Consider the following 20,205-nt stretch of genomic DNA (forward strand, 5'->3'; position numbering starts at 1 on the left):
GACAACAGTGCTGACGCCACATCATCCCATGTCATCGATGTCTTCTCCGCCATCGCTCGATTGACTCCGTCAGCCAGGTCATCATCATCCATACCGCCACCGCCCGTCCAATCAACGCCACAGTCATGCACCAACATTGCTACCGCTACAGTTTCAGCGATAGGTATGCCACGATTTGACATTTTGATGATTTTATATCATATCCACTTGACATGTCTCATGTGCTAGGACTGTGCAGTGACTTTTACCAAGTGATTTCAGTATGGACCTGTGTTATTTCGCTGTGATACTATTTGTGCCTTATATTATGACATTTCACATATTCATGATTCATCAATCATGCATGATTTCCACGGATTGAACGTTGAGATTCCCATGTGAGACATTTGAGACATTTTGAAACTATGATATGTTCAACATTTCCTGATATTGATATTTATGCTCTTTCTCTATATATATATGAACTATGTTTTGATATATTTCATGTGATATCAATATTCTCATGTGAAATATTTTGCTGTGTTTCATGTGCACATTACAACATGTTTGTATATTCTTATAAATCGTCATAGTAGACATATTGAGTGTTTACTATGAGTTGGTAAGAATACAGTGTATCTCTGCAGAGGATAAGTTAGCATTAGTTAGCTACAGGCCTATAGTTTGTACACACTTAGTATAGTATTTAGAGAGACAATAAGACATTGTACAACTTATGTCTTTTAGTTAATTGTCTCTTAGGGCTTTGTCAGTTACTCATTTTACATCGCGGTGTTTAACTTTTGATAGTTTTATTCAACTTAGTTTTATACATTCATATCATGGAGTGATTGAGAGTGTGTGAATACATCTCACCTGCACTTATACTAAAACATCATAGTACATTGTTTTCACGTATTTCGTGTTATTGTTTACAATTTTCGCGCTTTGGATCGCGACCGTGCCTTACACTCGCTGCGTTTAGCATAGCACTTGTAACTTATTTTCGGCGTGTTTACATTCGGACTTATACTTCCGTAGATACTCATGTAATTTGTAAACATCCGTAGGTGTATTTCCGGTTTACTTAGCTTCGGCTCAGCGCTAGTTCAATAAACTTGACAGGTTCTTTGTTGTTTTACTTTATTATTACTTTTGACATTTTCATTGCCTTCGCCATTAGTAATAACTTTTCCTTACTATCCACTTTCACTGTTGCATATATGCTTTACACCTTTGTATTTTCAGTATACATCGGTCGACATCCGCCTTTGTTTACATGTTTTTTACTTGGTAGTGGCATTGCATATTTTCTAGTGTATATACTTTAGTGTTTGGTTGTTGGTATTCTTCCTTTTGGCCCAGTTGCTTAGATACTCGGGTCATTGTGGATTTATTCTGGTTTGGATTTTGATAGTATTTTGTGGTCCAGACTCATTGGTTCTTGGCTTCTATTGCGCGGTTGGTTATATTCCTGCTTCGCCTGAATATCTCCATACATAGTTAGACATGTCCTAGTTAGTCCTAGTGTTAGTGAATGAACAGTGTGAACTTGTGTAGGTATTCAGCTGGTATCATTATGGCTTCTGGGGTTGAGGATTTGGATGTGGACACTCAGGTCATCTCAGAAGAGGAAGAAAGGAAGATGATCAATTACTTATCAGCTACAGGACGATATCAGATTCGACCTATTCCTCCTTTATGTCCTTCTACTCAGGATCAGAAGTTCACTCCTAAGATGGAGGAATTCACACCAAGGCCAAGGATTTAAACCAGACACGCCACATGAGGTTTCAACAGACTCCACCTGAGATACCCATGTATAGTACCCCATATTTTAATCAAGGTTTTCTGAACCCACAGCTCCAACAGTTTCAGCTTCCAAGGATTTCACCCTTTTCTGGAGAGATTCGGTTCAAGAATGAAGCCTCATTTGAATCATGGAAATGGGAACTGAAATGTCTTCTTCAGGACGCCAGCCTATCCACCTGCGTTGATAGCCCAGGCTGTAAGGAAATCTCTGAAAGGTGGCGCCGCAAGTATCCTTTTATCGTTAGGACACACTGCATCGGTGGAAGCTATAATTCGGAAACTAGACGGACTCTATGGAACGTTGGACAACCCAGAGACTTTGATGCAAGAGTTCTACACAGCTCATCAACATGACTCTGAATCTGTCGCATCATGGGGAATACGCTTGGAAACTCTACTTCAGAAGGCTACAGACAGAGGAAGTCGATTGATGTCCACACCAGGGATAGTATCCTTAGGAACAGGTTCTGGACCGGACTTGTTAGAGACACTCTGAAGAATGCCACAAGACCTGCTTTCCACTCTGGACAAGGATTTGAAGACCTTATACAGACTGTCAGGGAGATAGAGCATGAGCTTCAGGATCGTTCCCTGCATGTACACAAGTCAAAGGTCAAGGTTATTCATCAACCTAAGGTGACTGATCCACAACAGACTTCAGACTCAGATTCTCCTTACAAGATAGCACAACAGTTATCAGAGGTTATCAAGAAACTGGACAAGTTGGAACTTAGGCGACAACAGCCACCACCACCACCACCACCACCTCCTGTGGAGAATGAAATCTTGAGACAGATCTTGGACCCGACTTACAGTACTAGAGGCACAGAGGGGCACTCCTGCTGCTGACAGTTCTCATCCAGTTAGAGGTCGAGGTCGTGGGTAAGCGAGGTAGAGGGAAACAAGGAGGTTCTTTAATTAGAGAGGCCACCTACTGCAGGGCAAGTAGAGGCCGAGAGAGAACACAGCCCTAATAACGAAACTTATCTCAGAGACAGGATGATCGGTGATGCTAATGAGGCTATGGTTGCTATTGCTGGATTTGATTGTCTTGCCCTTCTGGATTCAGGTTCCATGATAACATCCGTAAGTGAAGCATACTACCAGTCAACACTATCTGAATTGGAACGCAAGTCATTAAAAGAGTTTGAACTTGACATCATGGGTGCTGGAGACAACTTGATTCCATACACAGGTTATATTGAGGCTCCTATCTACATTCCTATTTATGATGTTGAATATCTGATACCAGTGTTGATCACCAAGGACACAGAGTACAACCAAAGAGTTCCACTTTGCATTGGAGTGAATGTCATCAAGCCGCCTAAAGTCTGATTTGCAAGATACTTCAAGGACGTGCCAAAGGAGTGGACAACAGCTCTGAATTCCATCTGTCACAAGGAGTATTGGGTACAGTCAAGTCAACTAGGAATAAGCCTATAGCCATTCAACCTAATCAGATGATCACCATCACCGGGTCTTGTATCGCCATATACCTGGAAGTTACACTGCTGTCACAGAACATCTTGAAGCTGATTCGGATTTACAGACAGGTCTTTCCATATGTCCACGAAAGTGGTAGAGGTTGGTAAACATGGTAACACATCAAGGATTCCAGTTAGATGCTGCAACCTATCCGCCCGAAAGTTATTACCATTCCCCGAAGGCTAAACTCTGTCAGCTACAGCAGGTTCGGTGTTGTTACCCAAGTACCTATTGATGTACCTGTAGACAAACCTACTCAATCACCACAGGACACTTCTTCCAGTGGCAGTTGTAAGTTTGATTTGTCGGATAGTCCACTTGATGATACACAGAAGCAGCAAGTTTCAGAGATGCTACAGCTGGGACTCTATTATGTCTTCAAGTATCACAGACTTAGGATGTTGTACCACTGTGAAGCACTCAATCAAGCTGACTGATGACATCCCTTTCAAACAGCCACATAGACGAATCCCTCCTGGATTATTTGAAGAAGTTCGGGAACATCTACATGAAATGCTTGCTTGTGGAGCTATCAGAGAGTCCCACAGCCCTTACTCTTCTAACGTGGTACTGGTAAGGAAGCATGACAACACTTTACGCTTTTGCATTGACCTGAGAGCTATTAATGGACGGACAATTCGGGGATTCGTGATGCCATTCCAAGGATTGATGAGACTCTGGATTGTTTGTCTGGTGCTAGACTGTTCAGTAAGCTTGATCTTCGAGCGGGATACTGGCAAGTAGAGCTCGAAAAAGAGGACAAGGAGAAAACTGCATTTTCTGTCGGACCATTAGGTTTTTATGAATGTAACAGGATGCCGCTTTTGGTCTCACCAATGCGCCAGCAACATTTCAGAGAGACTGATGGAAAAGTGCATGGAGATCTGAATCTAAAAGAATGTCTTATATATCTGGATGACATAATCATATTCTCTGATACTGTTGAAGAACACATGAAGAAGAGGTTGGAAGCAGTGTTTCAACGCTTGAAAGATCATGGACTCAAGCTGAAACCATCTAAGTGTGAACTGTTCAGAGAAAGGATCAAGTATCTAGGACACATTGTATCAGTAAATGGTATAGAGACAGACCCAGAAAAGACAACTGCACTCAAAACCTGGCCTGTTCCAAAGAATACCGATGACGAAGAAGATTTCTTGGATTTACCGGGTACTATCGTCGCTTTGTCAAAGACTTTTCCAAGATAGCTAAACCCATGAATGATCTTCTCGCTGGACAGCCAAAGAAGAAACGGAGACGGACTACATGTAAGGACGAGTGGACATGGTTAGAGGAGCACCAACATGCCTTTGAAACTTTGATATCACACTTGACAGAACCACCGATTCTAGCCTACCGATTACACTCAACCATTTGAGGTACATACGGATGCAAGTGCAGATAGATTGGGGCCGATTCTTTATCAGAAACAACAAGGGAAATTAAGAGTTATTGCCTATGCTAGTCGAGCTCTTAGGAAAGGTGAGAAGAACTACCCCCGCATTATAAACTGGAGTTCTTAGCTCTCAAGTGGGCTGTCACTGATAAATTCCACGAATATCTCTATGGGAATCAATTTGAAGTCAAAACAGACAACAACCCTTTAACGATCGCCCTCACAACTGCTAAACTTGATGCTACAGGTCATCGGTGGCTGGCGGCTTTATCAGCGTGATGACTTCAGGATTACGATCGTCAGGAACAAGAAACCAAGATGCTGATGGTTTGTCTCGACGGTATGACTATCAGGAAGCATCCAGGAACGTTGATATCCCGAGCATCAAGGCCATTTGTCATGTGCACACCACAACCTGCAACAAAGCAGAGAGTCTATCTTTGATGAGAATGCAGTTTTACCCAAAGAACCATCAATAACTTTGTCAGCTAACATCAACAGTTGGAAGAAGGAACAATCCAAAGACCAAACCATCTCCAGAGTTGTACAACTATTCATGGAAGGTCACAAGCTTACTTCAAGGTTGAGATCACTTGAGACTCCTTCAGTTGGAAAGCTTCTTCTGGAATGGGACAAGTTGACTATGAATGATGGAGTTCTCTATCGACGCGTGTGAAGGTCAAGGATGAAGTTCTTAGTCAGGTCATTCTTCCGAGACATCAAAGGGAAACGGTTCTCAAGGCAATTCATGACAACTCAGGACATCAAGGCAGAGATCGTGACTCTTGACTTAATCCGCAACAGGTTTTACTGGCCTGGAATGAACGAGGATGTGGAGAGTTACATCAGAAAATGTGGAAACTGTATCAGAAGGAAATCACCAACTTCACAACGATCTGCTGAACTAGTGAACATTCAAACAACGTGCCCAATGGAACTTGTTTGCATGGACTACTTGCAATTGGAGGAATCGAAAGGAGGTTTTGGAAATATTTTGATCATCACTGATCATTTTACACGCTACGCCATTGCCATTCCTACTAAGAACCAATCCGCCAAGACAACAGCAAGAGTTCTCTTCGATAATTTCCTGGTTCATTACGGATTTCCTGCCAAACTACACAGCGATCAAGGTAGAAACTTCAGAGGCAACATTATCAAGGAGCTTTGCCATATCACTGGAATACAGAAAACTCGAACAACACCATATCATCCCCAAGGTAATGGAATGTGTGAGCGATTCAATCAGACACTTCTCAACATGCTTGGAACTCTCGAGGATGACAGGAAAGCTGATTGGAAGAGTTATGTATCTCCGCTTAGTACATGCCTACAATGCCACGTAAACATGATGATAGTACAGGATTTTCACCTTTCTACCTGATGTTTGGTCGACATCCACGACTGCCAGTTGATGCATTCCTGGGAATAGACAACACTCATGGTGATCACACAAAAACGGAGTATGTTAATAATCTGAGGAAACGATTGAACTTTGCTTACGAAAAGCGCCAAGGGAAGCCCGTAAGGCAGGCCCGGCGACACAAGCAGAGATACGACACAAAGGTGCTACTCAACTCTTCAACGTGGTGACCGAAGTTCTCATTCGGTTAGTAGGACTCACTGGAAAACACAAGCTTGCAAACAAGTGGGGGACGGGAAGTATTCACTGTAGTTAATCAACCTAATGAAGAGATCCCAGTTTTCACTGTGCAGCAGGAAGATGGCAAAGGTTCTAAGAAGACTTTGCACCGAATATGCTTCTTCCTATTGTGTCAGTTCCAGTTAAACCATTAGCGCCACAGACAAACAAAAGAACAGGAACGAGAAAGTCAATGTCCTTGAAAATATGGAATTCCAAGAACTGAACGATTCGGATGAAGGAAGTGTTTGCGAGATGATGGTGATGCTACCAGCCACTCCTATACCGGAGGCATCGACAGTACATGCTACCGATGCATTTGAAGCATAAGACGTAACAGGAACTGGAGATTCTACGTTGGAAACAGTTGGAACTGTACATGGATTTCAAGATTCATCTCCAGCTTTCACAGAATCACCTGGAACATCACGCAGTTTAGCAATCCCATCAACCCCTGTGGAACAGTCATCTGCTTCAGCTGAACAAGGGCTCAACACATCTTCCGCTTCTGATACCGTTGTTGAAGACACAGTTGATCCTGAGCTGTTGCCGAACTCTGATATGGGGAGGCCTACCCGTACCAGAGTTCCACCAGCTTGGTTAAGGAGTGGTGATTGGGTCACTAATTTTGGTATTCAGGCTTTTCCATCTTCCCCAGGTCGTCCTGTTGCTTTGTCACCCTGAAGAGGTTAGGTTGGTTGATACTTTCCAGCGGTGGCTGGTACCTTGGATTTTGAAGTGTTTGTATGAGTTGTCATTTTGTAGCCACGGTGTAATTAGTTGTATAAGTTTGTGTTTTGTTCAGTTTTAATGTGTTGCTGCATTTAAATGTTGAGGACAACATTTCTCAAAGGAGGGAGGATGTCGCCGGATGTATTTCCCCATACATTTTGCGTATCTCTTACGTTATTCCTCTCTGCTCATTTACGAGCCGCTTCTTCTATCACTCTTACTCTGGTTGTAATACCAGTAGTATCTCGTGCATTACCTGTTCGCGGACATCTCATGCATTACCTGTTCCGTGGACGTAGGCATCTTCATATTTGCCACTTCATGTCACGCCACGGCGAGGTGAGTTGATACACCCCTCGCCATACATCATATTATATTGATGTTCATGTGTATTTTACAGGTATGTACCTTTTCTGTCTACTTTCTTTGTCATCCTCTAAACGTATTATCGTAAAGGTGCGCAGCGATATCATAGTATTTATAATATCTATAATATTTCTATAATAAGGCATCGCGTTGCTAAATTACTAATTAAACACTGGCACCAGCACGTAAGTAAGTGTGAGTGATGTCTGCTTCCTTTAATTTTGCTCATAATATTCAAAGTGCAATATTTCATAAAATGCTATAAAGACCATTTTATAAATGGTAAAATTCGTGCGATCTTGATATTGGCACTTCATGTCACGCCAAGGCCGAGGTGAGTTGATACACCCCTCGGCCATACATCATATTATATTGATGTTCATGTGTATTTTACAGAATAAACAGATTTTAATCAACCACGCCTCAGTCCGATTAATCAGCGGCCAGGACCCGCGACATATTGACATACTTTACTTACTTTAATGCAGTGGTTCAAATCAATATTTGATGTAGATATCCGGGAAGAGTAGTTTTCCATCCAGGTAATGATCTGTTTCATCTTTTCATCAAGCAAACAATTCACCAGATTGTGGACTTCTTCCACTCTACCCTCAGGATTGTTACTGTTTTCATTGTGACATTGACACACACTGATACTTGATGTGAATACATCAACAGCAGCAAGCAGTAATCGGGTTGACTGATAGGTATCAGCCAAACAAACATCAAGAAGATCTGCTGCTATTTTCACACACATATATCTGTGCTCTGTGCAATCCAGCTCTGTTTCCCTGTAATCAAACAGACCTCAAGATGAACAAAAATATAAAATGTACAGAAAAGGAATCTACTAATGTATTTGATGGAAATTTCAAACTGTAGTTGCATATAAAATGTGTGTTGTGGCATATCCTACACTTAGAACTGTATATCACTCTGTATTAAGTTATACAGTCATCAAACAATAGTTATTATCCATAATGACTCTAAGAATACTTACTCTACAACATCATTGCCACAAATCCTGTATTTCACCACAATTCTAAATCTTTGTCACAATGTAATGTTGAACTTCAACAACTTTGGCAGGAATGATAAATAGGATTCACCATTTGCGTTTTATTAAGGGAAACACTCATGATGAATCCTCTATAACAGAATTTCCTGTAATACCAATTTATATCTTTTAAGTTTAAAATCATCCACAGCAATTTAAGTATTAGTTTTTAACACAATTTCTTATCCATTTCAATGTTAAGAGCCTTTATGTTGATGAAATCTCCATGAATTTTATGAAGTATGTTTGGTATGTTTAACTATACTGGTTATTTCATCAAGTAAAGAAAGAAGTTAAGTTACATCAAAATTTCTTTGTTTGCTTGGTAACAATAAAATGATTTGAGTTGGGTAATAACACAGATGGGGATGAAAATATTATCATTAACTCATAGTGACCTTTATGTAGTGGTGTCTGAAATTATAGCACAAGTTTGCAATGTTGTATGTACCTGTGATTCTTCATGCCTCTCCTTCCTGAGACTTCTTTGAATTGTTTTGCCACACTCAAAAAGCACTCTCTCAGATACTAAAAATTAGAAGAAAAACACACATTTCCTTTCAAAAACCATATTAAAGAAATCTTGCTTAAACTGTATAAATTGTTTTCAACTGGTTTTCTCTAAAAAATTCAATGGATATGTTTCAGATGACCCAATATCCACCCTCAAACATGCAAACAATGTGGTACAAAGGGCTGAGCTCTCTAGATTCCCGCTTAAATGGACTTGAACCAGGAGGGTGGAACTTGGATGAAATTGAGCTGCACTGAAAACACCTGTGCTGCTGAATGTGAGGCAACAAGTCATACCTGGGATTTTATCAACCAACCCAGCTGATCTGTTTCTACTCTCTCTGAAGTACTGTAAAGATTCAGGTTGAGGAAAAAAGCAGCAGTTGCTTATGAATTTCCGTGAAGTGCCACAATGATTGAGTGTCAGTTTGTTCTATTGATCACCTAATATTTACAGCCTAAATACAGTATCTAAGAAATTGTCAAAAGGTGAAAATTCACAATTTGATCATAAACAATGCAGACTAGCATGCCATGGGAAATGCATGAATGCTAAACCTATGAATATTGATGCAACAAGGAATGTAGAACTCCAGATGTGTCAAAAACATTGCTAGGTAGCAGGACCTATAGGAGCCCAATAGCAGTGCCAAAATTGCCCCACAGTAACATAAATGTGGTGCGATGGTTTCAGAAAAACCCTGCAATCATGTAAAACACTTTCCCAAAAATGCATGAAAGTATCTGAAAATAGGGGCAATAGTTTTGCTTTAACACCTTGAAACTTGCTGACTCCATAAAAAACAGGAGGAATTAAATATTTGGCTTACATTTATTAGTTTTTATCTAAGATTCATCTAAATTATTTGTGGTAAATCTATAAAATATAATTACCTGCTTTGTCTCACGAGGTAAAGAGGATCCTGAGCTTTCACAGTAGAAATAAAGAGTTGCTGTGCATATCTCAGGTGGAATTACTTGTAGATCTACAACCTTTCTCAGATTCAGAAGAGATACACAAGCCATGAGTGTCCGTGGGAGGAGGAAGTCTGCTTCAAAGTAAGGAGATAAACCACGGAATACCTCTTCTTCAGATCTGGAAAAGAAGAAGTTGGTTTGATTATATATTCACAACATCAACAAATATGAGGTTTTGATAATTTCTGTGAGGTATAGAAGCTAGCCACTAAAACACTTTGCAATCAAAAGACACACGGCAGAGAAATTGACTCATGAAATTTGTAAACTTCAAAAGTACTATGCTGTTGCTTATTCTAAGATATGTGCATGAGAGGAACATTGTGATTTCAATGTCTATCATTAGTAAGCACTGGTTATGTTTTTCAGCATGTTTTAAGCAATATAGCAATATTCCAGCAACATCATGGCAGGGGACACCAGAAATGGGCTTCACACAATGTACCCATGTGGGATTCAAACCTGGGTCTTTGGCATGACGAGCCAATGCTTTAACCACTAGGCTACCCCACCGCCCCTCCTAACTCTGAAGATATGTCAAGAATATGTAATTTTCTGAATAAAATTGATATTTTATACTTATCCTGACTCATGCTATTTTGCTTGTCTTCTTCTTCTTGCGAACACAGTGGAACACTTGTATCTCCCAATTGAAGCTCCCTTCAATGTAAAATCACTAATTAGTACTCACCAAGAGTTATCTCTTTCCCAATCATTTGCGCGGGAACAAGGGCGCCACTTCCCGCCACATGCCTCACTCTCTCCTTATATAGTGAGCCCAACACTTGAATTTTCAGGGAAATCCAAAGTGTTATGTGGGGAGGATGGGAGGGCTTACCTCATGAGTCAGGATAAGTATAAAATATCAATTTTATTCAGAAAATTACATATTTTTCCTTATCCTGACTCATGCTATTTTGCTTGTAGAATCCTACGGATACGGAGGTGGGAATACAGAATACTTTGGATTTAGATAATTAGTGATTTGATAACTGTAATTATTGTAATAACCCCTATGGGAACTTCATACAGGCACTGAATTGATAAATTACTGCTGTTAAACTTATCAGATGCCATATATGGGTTACTACAATATATAGATATTATGATAAACATAAATAAAGTATTTACAACATGAATAAGACTAAGACTAAGAAAGACTTAAGCTTGATAATATAATAGCATAAACTTCATAGAGTTGTTAGCTAATGATATTATTATGATATAATAAACATAGTACTGAGCTTAAGATTGTGATTGAACTTAAGCTAAAATATATAATAGCATAAACTTCATGGAGTTATTAGCTATATACATCCTGGCTGCTGTTGCTAGGGATACTGTTGTGAAATAAGCAGTAAAAATCTCGTAAGATTGACTTATCTTCTTCGAGGGACTGTCAACTGCTGTGCGAGGACCATGGGACCAAAATGGTGAATACCTGAGACGTCCTCGGTGGTGATATCTCTCAGATAGTGGTTGGCAAACACCATATCGGATCTCCAGAAGCAGCCCTCCATGATGGTATTCAAAGAGCAATTGCCGTGTAGAGCAAGTGTTGAAGCTAGAGCTCTAATTTCATGTGGATTAGATGCTCTTGGAGGGTCGAGTCCTGCAGCCTTGTAGGCGCGTAGTATGACAGTTCTGATCCATATCGAGATACTTGTAACGTGAGACTTCATTCTGTGTAGCTGTCGAAGAGGGATGAATAATCGTTTGAGTTTTTGTCAGCCTCGTTTGGATCGCCGTAGATATATTTTCAGTGCTCTGACTGGGCATAATGATAGATCCAGTGTATCATGAGGTCCGAGAATTGATGAGAGAGCTGGAACGTGGAATAATCTGTCTGGTTGACCTGGCAACTGGTTCTTGGCGATGAAATCCCAGCGTAGTCCCATATGCACGATGTTATGATTGTCATCAAAGCGTGTTCTCTCGTAATCTAGTGCGTGAATCTCTGACATCCTGGCTGCTGTTGCTAGGGATAACAGGAACAAAGTTTTCTGTGTCAGAAATTCGAATGATGTTGATTCCAGTGGTTCATATGCCTCACTTGTGAGGTGTTGTAGCACTATATTTAGATCCCATGCTGGAGCGCGAAACCTTCGTTTCTGATCCTCCAATCGGAATGCACGTAGTAAGGTGAGTAACTCTGGGGTCTTCGTCAACTTGACACCCGTTCTCATAGTTATGACGGAGCTTAAAGCTGCGAGATATGTTGATAATGTTGAGCCTTTTAGACGTTTAGTCTGTCGTAGGTAACATAAGTGGTCAGCCACTTGTGGATGTGTAGCATTTCTAGCTGTAAATCCTTTCTTTGCAGCATAATTTTCAAAACTGTGCCACTTGTCATCGTATAAGTTGCGAGTGGAGTTGCGTAATGCAAGCGTGACTGCATTCGCTGCTCTGGCTGAATAACCTCTCTTGTTTAGACACGCCTTAATACAGTCCATAAGTGAAGTTGGAATGCTTCTGGCTTTCCGTGCGCTTGTTTGGTGTGAGGATGTATTAGTAGATTCTAGCGCTTTGGAAGTTGTAGTATTGGTTGTCCGATTTCTTGAATAAGAGTTGGAAACCACGTTCGCTGGCCAGTAGGGATTGACCAAAATCATTTGGAGGCTCGAGTTTGCTTGATTTTCTGTAACACCTGTGGGATTAGCGCTGGTGGGCGAGGCAGCGCGTGCAGCGTTGAGTCCTTCCACGATATGCTTAGTGTGTCCATTGTCCATGCTAGTGGGTCTGGGACTGGTGATCTGAATGTTGTCAGCTGATTGTTGAAGGCGAGTGGCAAATAGGTCTATTAGTGGAGCTCCTATTTTCTTGATAATTTGTGCGAATATCTCTGTATGGAGCATCCATTCTGTCGGCGATGGTAGGTGTGGCGAGAGAGCCGTCTGCTATTACATTCTTTGCTCCTGGAACGTGACATGCTCTGACATGTATGTTGAGATTGTCGACTAGATCGAACAAATGAAAACATAGAGTCAATAGGTTCGGGGACCTGGTTGAGCCTTGTTTGTTCACATAAAACGCCACTGTTGAATTGTCTGTGTGAATCATCAATTTGGCATTCTTTAGTAAGTTACACCAATGATGTATGGCGTTTACTACTGCTTGCATTTCTAGCAAGTTTATGTGTAGTTTGCTCTCTTGTTGGCTCCATAACCCTGATGCCGTCCTGTTGGCGAGGTGTGCTCCCAACCTTGGAGCAACGCAGCGTCTACATAGAGATGTGTTTTCAATACGGCTCTATTAAACAGATTCCATCCCAAACATTCGATCTCTTGGTCCACCATAGTAGGTAAGGTTTGACGTGATTCGGTAGACTGAATGGTTGAGGGTCGTCAAGATGAGAGTTGATGAGGACCTGTAACGGACGTAACTGTAGTCTGCCTCTGACTGTCATGTCTTGAGCTGACGTGAGTAGACCCGACAGGCTCTGCCATTGTCGTAGTGGTAGCGGAGAGGGTAAGGCTTGAGGGATTGTCTGTTGGATCTTGATCCATCGGTCCTCGATACGACGATCACGATTCTGCGCCGTGAGAAATCGAATGCCTAGAAATTGCAGATCTTGGCGTAGGTTCTAGGTCCGACTTGAGTAGATTTACTAACCATCCTAGCTGTGTTAGTAGCTTGATGATGAAGTTTAACTGTAGTTTGAGACGCTGTGGATCTGGATCCACTTGTATCCCGTCGTCGAGGTAGAATGCACTGCGTAGTCCTTGACGATGTAGGTAAGATACGATAGGTTTTGTCATTCTTGTGAATAACCAGGGGGCCGATGAGATTCCGGAAGGTAGTACTTTCCATTGGTAATGCAGCCCGTCTAGTGTAAACCGAAGGTATTTCCTGGAGTCGGGATGTATTGGGATGTGTAGATATGCGTCTTGCAGATCTATGCTGGCCATGTAGACTCTGGGACGAATTAAGTGCCGTAGTTGTGGTAGGTGTATCATGCGAAACGCTGGCGGTTTGCGTAGATAGTCTCTGTTGAACGTGCTCATATTGTAGATGAGACAAAACTTTTCCTTGGAATTTTTCTTGGGCACTAGGAAAACTGGGGAGTAGAAGCCTGGTTCGATGTTTACTTGGTCCAGTACTTCTATGGCCTGCTTGGTTAGGAGCGTTGATACCGCTTCTCTTAACTTTGGTAGTTGTAAAGCCTGGAAGTCGAGCCTCGGAGGGATGACTGTCAGCGGGGGCGTGGCCTGTAGTTGTATTCGATATCCGTGCTGTAGAATGTTGGAGACATATGGATCCTCTAGGATTCCCCAGTTTTCCCAGTGCAGTTGAAGGCGTCCACCCACTTGTGATGGTTGTGGGGGTGGAAGACTCCATTCGTTCCGAACCTGTCCTTCATCGTTTATAGTTGCGGGAGCCTCTGGATGACCTGCCTCTACCAGATCCTCCCCTGTAATTGCCGTAAGGGCAGCGAAAAGACTCTTTTGCTCCTCTTACACTTGCCATCTTCCTGTCCCATGCCTTCTGTAGACCGGAGAACTTCGATTTGCCTGAGTACCTCTGCGAAGTTTGTCTGATGACGCTTGCTAGTGTATCCATAGACTTTGAGTACCTCTCTTGAGTCTTTAGAGACTTCTTTAGAGACTTTGTCTATGTTACCATCGAAGATGGACGGTGAAGACCACGGGGCTGTGTAGAGTGATGCGGTGAAGTGATCACCCCAGTTACAGGAGGCAAGGAGACCTTGACGACGAGCCATAGTTGTAGCTGCGGATAGTGCTGTCAAGTGATCCGTAAGGAACTGCTGGTCCTTCTTCTGCATGAGGAGGGCCGAGTAAATCATCCTGTCATCCTCAGATGTAGAGTCTCTGAACTTCGTGAGGAGAGTTTCGTTGACTGTTTTTGATCTGTTCAGACCAAAAAACATCCTCCTTGACATGGTTTCCATCTGGACTAGCTTGCGGTCATCTATTCTGTAAGTCTTGGACTTGGCATCGCTGATCATCTTATAGTTATAATCGATATCTTGTGCCTTGTAAAAAGGGTCCAGGTCGATGCAGGTCGCTTCTTGGAGATAGCGGACTGCGTCCCACGCCTCTCCTCCGAGGGTAACTCTAGCGGAACACCAGACCGGAGGGGGTCGTCCGACAACAGTTGACAGGGTAAGGGCTCTGGTGTATTAGCCATGGCTAAAATCTGTTTACGTGACCTATCTGCTGCGCGTCTCAAGATGCAAAATAAATATTTATCAAAGGCAGAATTGGATAAATTAATACAATAATTGTAACGTGAAACAGTAGAGCATGGCGTAGTACAACTAGGGCATATTAAATGCGGGTCAGCAGCAGAAAAACGTAATTTACAAATAGTGCAGATTTTCATCAACGCAATCTACTGAACAAACACGGAGTCCCGTGAATAAAACAGTAGAAACACGAATAAATATCAATGCATTATGTTGAAGGATACTAGCTACACCTCTATAGAAGTCTGAGAGGTAAATAACTAAGAATAAACAAAGGATATAATGTGTAGGGAGACACAGGCGCTCTCACATCCTGCTCACTGGGCGAAGAAGGAGAGAGTGAGGCATGTGGTGGGAAGTGGCGCCCTCGTTCCCATGGAAATGATTGGGAAAGAGATAACTCTTGGTGAGTCCTAATTAGTGATTTTACATTGAAGGGAGCTTCAATTGGGAGATACAAGTGTCCCACTGTGTTCGCAAGAAGAAGAAGACAAGCAAAATAGCATGCGTCAGGATAAGGAAAAGTATAGTAGATTTGAATGTATAGATGCACATATCCACTGTCAGTATCAGCGTGTATTAAGGCTGGGACAGTTCCAAATTTTCTACCTGGGTACACGTCTCTCTTCACAAACACGCACGCACACCGCACGCACGCACGCACACACACACACACACACACACACACATGTATTATAACATATTCCATTTCACGGTTATAACGGGTCTGGGTATTGAGATGTGTGAGATTTTGAAAAGTGTCATGTGTGACCTTCAAAATAATGTCAAGGTCATCCTGAAATTACTCGTGTCTGTGTAATCACACAATGTAGGCTGTCGACATAATTGAAGACATTGGGTGCAACTTTTTATGAGATATCTTGCTTACATAAGTTTGAAAAGTGGTCATAAGGTCGAGGTCACCCAAACTGACTGGTTTTTTTTGCATAACCCCCAATGTAGGCTGTCACCAAATTTGAAAATATTGGATACAACAGTCCATGAGAGATTGAAAAGTGGTCAAAGTGTTGTGGTGTCCTTGAAAATAAGGTCAAGGTCACACAAATCCACTGGTGTCTGCATAATCTCTCAATATAGGTTGTCACCAGATTCGTAGACAATGGGTACAACTGTTCATGAGATATCGAATCAACAAGAATCAGGACGTACAGACAGAAGTTGCTAACTACATAGGTCCCCATTCCGTTTTGTGGGGGGGGATAATTAGATAGTAATTCCCCCACATGGGCACAATGTGTTAAGCCCATTTCTGGTGTCCCCCGCAGTGATATTGCTGGAATATTGCTAAAAGCGGCGTAAAACTAAACTCAGTCAGTCAGTCAGTGAGTAATTCTGGAGACTTGCAGCATAGATGATGAGAACAGTGGAGACACAATGAAGAGCATTTTCTGGATCTTGCAAAGCCTTGAGGGTGTCTTCTCATGAAGTCACCAGTAGGGGGAACACTATTCGCACTAAGTCACTGGCGATTTTGCTTTGAAGTTTCTAATCCAATCAGGATTAACGGATTAGTCAGTTGGTCACTCGAGCGAGAGACGCTAATGAGCTGTAAATTACATGACATTTATTAGTGAACTCTGTTCAACAATTTTATGACAAATATACATAGATGGTCCGGACCACTTTCGTCACTAAGTCCTACCATGGCAAATGCAAAAGTTCATCCCAACTTCGAGAGGCGGCAGATATCTTTGTTCGGATGGTTTCATGTACAGAGTCAACAAAAAGAAACGTGATGAAACCTTAGTATGGAAGTGTACGACCAAGGATTGCCATATGACCTTGACCACCATCAGTGATATCCTCACCAGACCCTCCCAGAACCACAACCACCCACCAGTGGAGACCGACATCAAGGTGAGAGAGACCATGGAGACACTAAAAGAAAAGCCAAGGCCACGATCAGAACTCTGCCGCAGCTGTTCCAGGAAGAAGTAGAGAGTATGCGGGGTGGTGACTGGACACCGGAACACGCCACCCTTGTTGGCAACTTACCTACGTTTCATATGAAGAAAGACACCCTGTATAGAGCAAGGAAAAAGTCATTTCCTCCTCTACCTTCCCATCGTCGTGACCTAGTAATCCCTGAGCAGTACCAAACAACAGAAGGCGGGGAACAGTTCCTGGCATTTGAAGATGGGGATGAGGACAAGATCCTGGGATTCGCCACCACATCCAACTTGGAGAAGTTGTGTCAAGCCGACACCTTCTTTGCAGATGGTACGTTTATGTGACACCTCACATATTTCACCAGCTGCACACCATCCATGCTGTTACAGACGTCGGTCAGATGTTACCCTTGGTCTACCTGCTGCTACCAGACAAGAGTTCCAATTATCTGTGTCTCCCCCAAAGTCACCTTTGGTCCTAAGCGGATTAGTAAATTTAATCTGACTATTATGTCCCGTAATTGCAGTAATTGACTATTTAGCGAAATTCGCACGAAGTCACCCAATAGGGATAAGGGTTTTACCAAGTTGGTGACTTTATGAGAATAAACCGCCTTGAGATAGATCATGAGGGCTCTGAGTGGGCAGAATGAGAGATCTTCCACATCATCTGGGCCAAGGATGTATAAAAGCAGTGGAATGGTGAACAGTCTGTCTGGTTGGGCAGGTTCTTGGTGATAAAGTCCCAACAAAGACATATGAAGACCTTTCAATGCCAGTTTCTCTAAAAACACACCCTGCAAAACTCAAAAACCTTGCCACTGTAGCACAAGGTAAGAGAACGATGCTGACGTAAGATGACTAAGAACCACACAAAGGTCATAAGCTGGAAGTCAAAACTTGGCCCACTTGACCAGCTATTAACAAAAGAAGCATTCGCATTTATGGCATTCTAGAATTCTTGTTATCTTTTGCAGTAGCCACAACAGAGTTGTGAGTTAATGCCTGCGAGAAAAAATCTTCAGGTTTTTTTAATGTGAAGATGTTGTAGCTATGATATGTAACAACTTGTGCTGACCTGCATTTGGGAAAGAAATACCCAGTACCTTGCAGGAATTCTCAAAGATCTTCCACTGGTTATAATAGAGGGAATAAGTGCTTGCATGTTGTCCCAACACAATGGCTTGGGAGGTGGAGGTGATGCCAGAAACCACTCAAACCAAAAGCAGGGATTTCACAATGACCATTCTAGATGTTAAGGCAAATCAAGCTTCTTTGGATGAGATGAAGTCTTCGATGAACCAGGGAAGTTAAGGAGATCCTCATTCACCCCAAGTTACCCTTTTAATTTACCCCTGTAATTATTTTCAAAGTCATGCACATGTAATTTCTTTTACTCAAGATGTAAAAATTGATGGTATCCCCAAATCATGGTAGGACAATACTTACATGGTCCATTGGGCACAATTCTTCAGTTTTTCTTTGTGTTGCTCTATGCTTTTTATACCCCACCACATATCATCAATGTGTTTTGTTGAATATTTCAACATTGGCTTTGAATCTTCTCTCAGAAAATGCAACAGTGGAACAAAGTACAACCATGAAGAATCTGCATGTGATTCCTTGTATGTGTTTAAGTATGGATGAAAGACGGTGTGGTATGTCACTGAGCTATTTTCCTCCATCATTTTAAGAACAGCTCCAGCAAACGTCCTGAAGGAAAGACAAAGGCAGTCACATAAGACATTAACAAACTGAGGAAGTACTTGGAGAGGATGAAGACATCCATAATTGTTCTTAACCATGCATCAATGCCCAACAGATAGATAATATGAACAGACTTCTACCTACCATTAGTTAATAACTGTACTAAAGTATTGTCGGAAATAGAAAAAAAATGTTTTTAGGCTGTTACTCTGTATCCCTAAAATTTACACAATTGCAAATAGCATATGTCGAAAAATAACCCACATCAGCCTAACTGAGTGTTCAGTAGGAAGCGTAATAGGATATCCAGAAAAGCATGTTTACTCGTAAAATCTGGCAAAACTTAGAAAAAATACGAATAGCTGCTGAAAACAATAGATCAGACTATAGATGGCAATTAGGTCGTGCAGCTACGTATGACGACGGACCATTGATGCATGAAATGCATGTGCTGCATACAAGCACAAGGGATCATCTCGAAGATATTTTATGCTTTTTCATGTGCGTTGTATGTGTCTCATCTACTGATTAACATCTTACATGTATTACTTTCATTATTAGTGTTTCTCATTTAATTAATAAGGTACTACTGATAATATTATTTAGTCTCTATATTTGCTTTGTGTGTTTTGATCCTTTTTGCAAAATATGCCCTGATTAATTTAATCAAGAATATTCTCCATTCAGCTTTTATCAATGTTTACCGATTGGCAGTACGACAATTTTCAGAACTATAACAGTCAGAAATATCAGAGCATCACTTTTTCCTACCATATAGGTATTTCTTTCTTGTATAAGAATGAATGCATTCCTAAGAGAACTTATTATTGTCACATGATAATTTAACCACAATTAAATAATACTCTTTTGTAAGATATTTACCAGCAAATTATTGTTTACGTTTGTCCCACATATTACTAAACTCTTACGGTATACAGAATCACAAAAGAAACTCAAATGTCACAGGGGTTTAAGGAAGCACATATCACTGTTTATAAGGCTATGTTTTTTTGAAAATATACTTCCTTCCAAAAGTTTAGACTCACTTAAAACATTCACTTTATGATGTGGATACATATACATTGTATATATGGTTACATCAAAGATTGTTCTCCACTAACTTGGGCGAACCAACTGCAAACATTATGCAGATGAATTGCACGAGGATCATGCATCAAATTGCTGAAAAGCATGTGCAAATATTTTGCATGTGAACAGCTGCGTTTTGGTGTAAAACTTTGTTAAGAATTGGCCAATTTTCACTGACTTTTTATCATTTATTGAACTCATGACAATCTTTTTTAACATTACAAATTTGTTTTACAATACATCAGTTCATGTGCAAACAGTACCTTTAAATAGTATGGAATATTTTGCAAAATTTAGTTTAGAACAGTCGCCTGAAGTAAGAGGATATATTTA

General features: G+C 41.3%; 1 protein-coding gene across 1 annotated transcript in view; it reads right to left on the reverse strand.

Annotated features, from left to right (window-relative positions):
- Positions 1–20,205, reverse strand: part of LOC124265542 (E3 ubiquitin-protein ligase rnf213-alpha-like) — a 142,665-nt gene that overhangs the window by 103,432 nt on the left and 19,028 nt on the right. The window contains exons 4-7 of the mRNA XM_046700327.1: positions 18,526–18,789; positions 9,877–10,078; positions 8,921–8,997; positions 7,891–8,203 (exon numbers count right to left, since the gene is read on the reverse strand). Coding sequence (XP_046556283.1) covers positions 7,891–8,203; positions 8,921–8,997; positions 9,877–10,078; positions 18,526–18,789 — 856 coding nt within the window. The remainder of the gene's footprint in view (positions 1–7,890; positions 8,204–8,920; positions 8,998–9,876; positions 10,079–18,525; positions 18,790–20,205) is intronic.

This window comes from Haliotis rubra, unplaced genomic scaffold (assembly GCF_003918875.1).
Source record: "Haliotis rubra isolate DU_JTF1 unplaced genomic scaffold, ASM391887v1 Scf983, whole genome shotgun sequence".
Taxonomy (NCBI): Eukaryota; Metazoa; Mollusca; class Gastropoda; order Lepetellida; family Haliotidae; genus Haliotis; species Haliotis rubra.